The sequence below is a fragment of the Scyliorhinus canicula genome, chromosome 30 (assembly GCF_902713615.1).
Source record: "Scyliorhinus canicula chromosome 30, sScyCan1.1, whole genome shotgun sequence".
Lineage (NCBI taxonomy): Eukaryota > Metazoa > Chordata > Chondrichthyes > Carcharhiniformes > Scyliorhinidae > Scyliorhinus > Scyliorhinus canicula.
In genome coordinates, this window is record NC_052175.1 from 11138828 (window position 1) to 11146754 (window position 7927).

A 7927-nucleotide genomic window follows, 5' to 3' on the forward strand; every position below is an offset into this window, starting at 1 on the left:
GGGCGATTGAAGGGTTGGGGGGGGGGGGGGGGGGGTTTGTCTCCGGTTTCGAGGGTTCAGGGCCCTGGCCGCCTCCTGCACACAAACCAAGCTTTAAGGGCACTGGTTGAGCAGGATTATCGAGAGGGGGGGTGGGAGGCAGCTGAGAGCGTGCGCGGCGAGCGTGGGGGTGGGGCTTAATACACACACACAGCTCTCAAACACACGTGCCATTGCCACCTAGTGGCGGCGCCTCAGTACCACAATATATCTTTCTTTTTTTTTTGAACGGCCAATACGAGTCTCCCCGAGCGGGACGGGGGGGGAGGGGCCTCAGAAAGATCGGGACGAAAGCCCCCCCCCCCCCCCCCCCCCCGGGCGTGTCAAACAAACAAACAAAGGTGGGGGGCAGTACGCCCCCTCACTGACCCTCAGCTGGCCTTGCGCCAAACAGCGGAGCGGTTAACGTAGTCGGCAGGCGGTTTCCAAGGGGTTCATCCACGAAGGCCCCCGCCGTCTCAAATCCGGCCCCTGGGATGCCGTGACATCGCCCGCCCCCCCCCCCCCCCCCCCAGGTTAAATCCGGTTAAGCCCAGTCAGCTCTCCTGCCCTCGAAATGTTTCAGCGGCACCTGGCATTCTGGGACTATGGCGACTTTACTTCAGCCATGGGGAGGCGCCGGGGAGCACCTCATGCCCGCGCGCAGGCGCACGTTTCCAGAGTCTGACACCCGGTGTGAACTGCAATTGGCCGGAGGAATCCGCCCCACCAGCCTGACAACAAAGTTAGCAACAGACAGAGTACAATAATATTGGGAGGGGGGGGGGGGGGGGGAGGAGAGGAGGAGGGGGGGGGCGGTCGGCTCCCCGAAAGCGACGGGTTAAGTAACTAGGCACCAGTACAGGCACTGCATGCGACGGGGCCAGCTCTTCACTTCTGTGTGCTGACAGACTGCGAGATAGGCCTGGGCGGGATCATGTCCAACAGGTACTCCCGCTGGCGGTCTGCCAGAGTCGACCCCTTCTGACCTCCGACCCCGGCGTTCATGTAAGCCATGTTGACCCCTGCAAAAGGGAAACAAGATTAAGGTGGGAGAACTGGACCACGAGGCGGGGAGGGATGGAGCACAAAGAAGAGGGGCGGAGGGGGGGGGGGGGGGGGAGGGTTTGTTAGAAGAGCGATCGGTTTGCGTGGTGCGCCCCTGTCAGCGGGGACACCAGGAAGCCGTGTCCCCATCGCCACCGCTTGCCGGTGTTCCGAGTGGCCCGCGTTTCTTCCCCAAGATCCCAGTCCCACTAGAGTACATACACTCCCCCCCCCCCCGTCGCACCCAGCTGGCTCTTCGGCCTGGATATTCTTCACAGCGCAGCCCGCCATCTGAGGCCAGGGCTCACTGGAGGCTGAGGGGAAGCCCCGGCCGGCACTGCCCAGGGGTCAGGGAGGCGATTTAATCTGGACAGAAAGGCCCGGGTTCCATCAGCCGAATGAGAGACCGGCGGGGGTTAAAGAGCCCTTCGAAGAAGCGTTCCCAACTGCGGAGCTTCACCGTAACCCTGTGACCGTGGGGTCACCGTGGGATTACCCTGCTTCCCCCCCCCAGCCCCACCCTCCCAGGGACAGCCATTCATAGAACATAGAACATTACAGCGCAGTACGGGCCCTTCGGCCCTCGATGTTGCGCCGACCTGTGAAACCATCTGAAGCCTATCTGACCTACGCTATTCCATTTTCATCCATATGTCTATCCAGGGACCACTTAAATGCCCTTAAAGTTGGCGAGTCTACTACTGTTGCAGGCAGGGCGTTCCACACCCCTACTACTCTCTGAGTAAAGAAACTGCCTCTGACATCTGTCCTATATCTCTCACCCCTCAATTTAAAGCTATGTCCCCTCGTGTTGGTCATCACCATCCGAGAAAACTGTCCACCCTATCTAACCCTCTGACTATCTTATATGTCTCTATTAAGTCACCTCTCAGCCTTCTCCTCTCTAACGGAAACAACCTCAAGTCCCTGAGCCTTTCCTCGTAAGACCTTCCCTCCATACCAGGCAACATCCTAGTAAATCTCCTCTGAACCCTTTCCAAAGCTTCCACATCCTTCCTATAATGTGGTGACCAGAACTGCATGCAGTACTCCAGGTGCGGCCGCACCAGAGTTATGTACAACTGCAGCATGACCTTGTGGCTCCGAAACTCAATCCCCGTGCTGATAAAGGCTAGCACACCATATGCCTTCTTAACAGCCCTATTAACCTGGGTGGCAACTTTCAGGGATTTATGTACCTGGATGCCGAGATCTCTCTGTTCATCCACACTACCAAGAATCTTGCCATTAGCCCAGTACTCTGCATTCCTGTTACTCCTTCCAAAGTGAACCACCTCACACTTTTCCGCATTAAACTCCATCTGCCACCTCTCAGCCCAGCTCTGCAGCTTATCTATGTCCTTCTGTATCCTATAACATCCTTCAGCACTATCCACAACTCCACCGACCTTTGTGTCATCTGCAAATTTACTAACCCATCCTTCTACACCCTCTTCTAGGTCATTTATAAAAATGACAAACAGCAGTGGCCCCAAAACAGATCCTTGCGGTACACCACTAGTAACTGAACTCCAGGATGAACATTTGACATCAACCACCACCCTCTGTCTTCTTTCAGCTAGCCAATTACTGATCCAAACCGCGAAATCGCTTTCAATCCCATACTTCCTTATTTTCTGCAATAGCCTACCGTGTAGAACCTTATCAAACGCCTTACTGAAATCCATATACACCACATCAACCGCTTTACCCTCATCCACCTGTTTGGTCACCTTCTCAAAAAACTCAATAAGGTTTATGAGGCATGACCTACCCTTCACAAAACCGTGTTGACTATCGCTAATCAACTTGTTCTTTTCAAGATGATTATAAACCCGATCTCTTATAACCTTTTCCAACATTTCACCCACAACCGAAGTAAGGCTCACAGGTCTATAATTACCAGGGTTGTCTCTACTGCCCTTCTTGAACAAGGGGACATTTGCTATCCTCCAGTCTTCCGGCACTATTCCTGTCGACAAAGACGACATAAAGATCAAGGATAAAGGCTCTGCAATCTCCTCCCTGGCTTCCCAGAGAATCCTAGGATAAATCCCATCTGGCCCAGGGGACTTATCTATTTTTACATTCAATGAAGACTCCACAACCTGATCTGTGAATACACCTTGAGGTGGTGTTCACTGCACTAATCCGGGATATCCGCAACTTTCTATCGACGCGGGCGTTATTTGGGGCCCTTTTCCCGGGGCGTCGGGGTTAATGGAAAGCTGCTGGGGGCCCCCCTGGTACTGGCTTCGATGTGGCCGGAGATGAATCGCGTCCAGCGCCCGGCAACTCATTGAGCGAGCCGGTTTCCAAACTGCCCCGCCCTCACCGCCTCCCGGCTGACCCGCATTTCCTAGCGGGCAGACAGGAGCTCCCTTCGTCTCTTCCTCCTTGCACCCCAGCACCCTCACCCACGTACGCCCTGCCCCCCCCCCCCCCCCCCGACCAACGACAGACCTTCAGCGACAGCAAGACGCTGACTTCGGCGAGCTGGGATGCGCAGAATTGGAACTGCAAACCCTTGAACACGGGGGGGGCCGCACAGGAACCCGTGCACAGTGAAACATGTAACGATGGACCTTTGTCAAAATCAATATCACGCACGGGCTACGAAATCCAGATAGCATCAGCAAAACTGCTCCGGCGATAGCTTCATACGCCAAGCACTTGCAGAGGATGCACAGGGCGACACGGGTTAGCGTGACTGCCCTTGGCAGCAATGGTGCCTTTTTTACCCAGCGTGCACTGCGGCTGAGAAAGTGCCCTATCTCCGGGGTCATAGGCTTGCCGGCTGCTGTTCCCCCCCCGAGGAATAGAGCGATTTCTCTGCCCCGAGCGCTGGTCGGAAGGGGGGGCGGGAGTCCGGGATTTACAGGTTTCACTGTCTCGAGAAGCTTCCGGAAGTCAAGAAGAGAAAGGAGGTGGGGAGGAGGTTTGAGCGGCGCTGGCTGCAATGGAGGGTTGTGTGTCTACCTGGACTGGTGAAGTACGGCCTTCGTCCTCGGCTCGGGGCTCCGCTCCGCACTGCATGCTTACCTGGCATGCCAAGCAGGCCGCTGGCCACGTGCAGCGGGGGCCCCTGGGCAAAGTTGGAGAGCACGCTACGGGCGGAGGTGTGCAGGCCTCGCTGGAGCGACGACTGCGATGGAGGCGGTTGCTGCAGGGGGGGGGGGGGGGGGGGGGGGGCACAAAACACATCGTCAGCTCAACAAGGCAGTTCACACAATCAGAGAGGTGGGGAGTGTTTGATGGGGACAGTGTAGAGGGAGCTTTACTCTGTATCTAACCCCGTGCTGTACCTGTCCTGGGAGTGTTTGATGGGGACAGTGTAGAGGGAGCTTTACTCTGTATCTAACCCCGTGCTGTACCTGTCCTGGGAGTGTTTGATGGGGACAGTGTGTAGAGGGAGCTTTACTCTGTATCTAACCCCGTGCTGTACCTGCCCTGGGAGTGTTTGATGGGGACAGTGTAGGGGGAGCTTTACTCTGTATCTAACCCTGTGCTGTACCTGTCCTGGGAGTGTTTGATGGGGACAGTGTAGAGGGAGCTTTGCTCTGTATCTAACCCCGTGCTGTACCTGTCCTGGGAGTGTTTGATGGGGACAGTGTAGAGGGTGTTTTACTCTGTATCTAACCCCGTGCTGTACCTGTCCTGGGAGTGTTTGATGGGGGCAGTGTAGAGGGAGCTTTACTCTGTATCTAACCCCGTGCTGTACCTGTCCTGGGAGTGTTTGATGGGGACAGTGTAGAGGGAGCTTTACTCTGTATCTAACCCCGTGCTGTACCTGTCCTGGGAGTGATTGATGGGGACAGTGTAGAGGCAGCTTTACTCTGTCTCTCACCCCGTGCTGTACCTGTCCTGGGAGTGTTTGATGGGGACAGTGTAGGGGAGCTTTACTCTGTATCTAACCCGTGCTGTACCTGTCCTGGGAGTGTTTGATGGGGACAGTGTAGAGGGAGCTTTACTTTGTATCTAACCCCGTGCTGTACCTGTCCTGGGAGTGTTTGATGGCGACAGTGTAGAGGGAGCTTTACTCTGTATCTAACCCCGTGCTGTACCTGTCCTGGGAGTGTTTGATGGGGACAGTGTAGAGGGAGCTTTACTCTGTATCTAACCCCGCGCTGTACCTGTCCTGGGAGTGTTTGATGGGGACAGTGTAGAGCTTTACTCTGTATCTAACCCCGTGCTGTACCTGTCCTGGGAGTGTTTGATGGGGACAGTGTAGAGGGAGCTTTACTCTGTATCTAACCCCGTGCTGTACCTGTCCTGGGAGTGTTTGATGGGGACAGTGTAGAGGGAGCTTTACTCTGTATCTAACCCCGTGCTGTACCTGCCCTGGGAGTGTTTGATGGGGACAGTGCAGAGGGAGCTTTACTCTGTATCTAACCCCGTGCTGTACCTGTCCTGGGAGTGTTTGATGGGGACAGTGCAGAGGGAGCTTTACTCTGTATCTAACCCCGTGCTGTACCTGTCCTGGGAGTGTTTGATGGGGACAGTGTAGAGGGAGCTTTACTCTGTATCTAACCCCGTGCTGTACCTGTCCTGGGAGTGTTTGATGGGGACAGTGTAGAGGGAGCTTTACTCTGTATCTAACCCCGTGCTGTACCTGTCCTGGGAGTGTTTGATGGGGACAGTGTAGAGGGAGCTTTGCTCTGTATCTAACCTCTTGCAGACTCTGCACAGTGACCCGAGGCCGGAATCGAACCTGGGGTTGGATCGACTGACCACGTGCTCCAGATTATCTCGTTCCCCACCGCAATGACTCTGTGAGCTTGAATCAGTGCGAGTACTGCTTCCAGCTCTGGTTTGCTGAGAAGCTGGGTGATTCTGAGGCACGGGGAATCGTGCCGGGAGTAGAGGGTCAGTGTGTCGATTCTCAGGGTGGGCGAGCGTCATTAACAAGACGAGTTGGCGGGAGAGGCCGACTCTCTGGCCTACTCAGCTGGCCCGGGAGTGATCCAATCCATCGGACAGTCAGGGGAACAGGCTGAGGTTGCGTCCACACTACGTTTAAACTCTTCTGGCAAGGGAGTAACATAAAATCGGAGCAGGAGGAGGCCCTTCGAGCCTGCTCAGCCATTCATCACAATCATGGCTGCTCATCCAACTCAACACCTAATCCCGCTTTCCCCCCCCATATCCCTTTGCCCGAAGCGAGATATCTAACTGCTTCTTGAAAGGCTTTCTGAGGTAACAAATTCCACAGGCTGCCCAACTCTCTGGGTGAAGAAATATCTCCTCATCTCTGCCTCAAGAGAATACAACAAAATATAGATAGATTGGAGAGTTGGGCAGAGAAATGGCAGATGGAGTTCAATCCAGGCAAATGCGAGGTGATGCATTTTGGAAGATCAAATTCAAGAGCGGACTATATGGTCAATGGAAGGGTCCTGGGGAAAATTGATGTACAGAGAGATCTGGGAGTTCAGGTCCATTGTACCCTGAAGGTGGCAACGCAGGTGGATAGAGTGGTCAAGAAGGCATACAGCATGCTTGCCTTCATCGGACGGGGTATTGAGTACAAGAGTCGGCAGGTCATGTTACAGTTGTATCGGACTTTGGTTAGGCCACATTTGGAATACTGCGTGCAGTTCTGGTCGCCACATTACCAGGAGGATGTGGATGCTTTGGAGAGGGTGCAGAGGAGGTTCACCAGGATGTTGCCTGGTATGGAGGGTGCTAGCTATGAAGAAAGGTTGAGTAGATTAGGATTGTTTTCGTTGGAAAGACGGAGGTTGAGGGGAGACCTGATTGAGGTCTACAAAATTATGAGAGGTATGGAGAGGGTGGATAGCAACAAGCTTTTTCCAAGAGTGGGGGTGTCAGTTACAAGGGGGTCACGATTTCAAGGTGAGAGGGGGAAGGTTTAAGGGAGATGTGCGTGGAACGTTTTTTACGCAGAGGGTGGTGGGTGCCTGGAACGCTTTTACCAGCGGAGGTGGTAGAGGCGGGCACGATAGCATCATTTAAGAGGCATCTAGACAGATATATGAACGGGCGGGGAACAGAGGGAAGTAGATCCTTGGAAAATAGGAGACAGGTTTAGATAAAGGATCTGGATCGGCGCAGGCTGGGAGGGCCGAAGGGCCTGTTCCTGTGCTGGAATTTTCTTTGTTCTTTGTTAAACAGTCTACCCCGTATCCTCAGACTGTGACCCCTGGTTCTGGACACACCCACCAACGGGAAACAAGGGGGCACAGTTTTAAATTGCTGCTGGGTTGGGATCCAGTGGCTCAAACACCCCGACTGACTGGATTTGATCTGACACAGCGGGTGGGGATTGTACAATGATCATCGTGGAGGTTGTGCAGCGATGGCTGGACCGAGCTCATTGACTCAAAATGGGTGAAAGGGAAGCTTTTCCTTTCGGCTATTGTTCCCGGGTGGGGAGCTGGGGTTTTAATCCCTTCTCCCACCCGTGTGAGGAGGTCAGATGGATTCCGGGAAGAATCTGTAGGGTGATCCACACGTTGCACATGGAGCAGAGAGACTATTCCTATCGGTCACTTGCCAGGCCGGAGTGTGACGTTCCAGCAAGCAGACTCCGGAGGAGCCAACTTCAACTCATCGTGACGTCCACGACCCTGCTAGAGGTGTGGCTCCTCCCCCACCTCATGTCTCCGGGGCCAGCAGGCTGGGCACTTACTTGTCGGAGGGGGTGGTGCCTGATCACGGGCTCAGGTTTGCTCATCGACACTCCGGACGCGTTGGTAGGGGGTGCCGATACCGTGGCTGCTTGCTGCTGTATCCGCTGCTCAATCTCCTGCGGGAAGCAGAGACGGTCAGGTTATCAGGCACAGGCCCAAGGGAGTCAATAACTCGTACACAGTGGAACAGGATGGCTAGCGCCGAGAGG

At 54.8% G+C, this 7927-nt stretch overlaps 1 protein-coding gene across 1 annotated transcript; it reads right to left on the reverse strand.

The window, feature by feature from the left end:
* Positions 1–348: 348 nt before the first annotated feature.
* On the reverse strand, positions 349–7857 carry LOC119958697 (transcriptional repressor p66-beta-like). Its single transcript, XM_038787273.1, has 4 exons — positions 7718–7857; positions 4108–4228; positions 2969–3037; positions 349–1043 (listed from the first exon to the last, which is right to left on the reverse strand). Exons 1-4 carry the CDS (start codon positions 7760–7762, stop codon positions 910–912), a joined length of 369 nt encoding a protein of 122 aa, XP_038643201.1. The 5' UTR covers positions 7763–7857; the 3' UTR covers positions 349–909.
* Between the last annotated feature and the right edge of the window lie 70 nt (positions 7858–7927).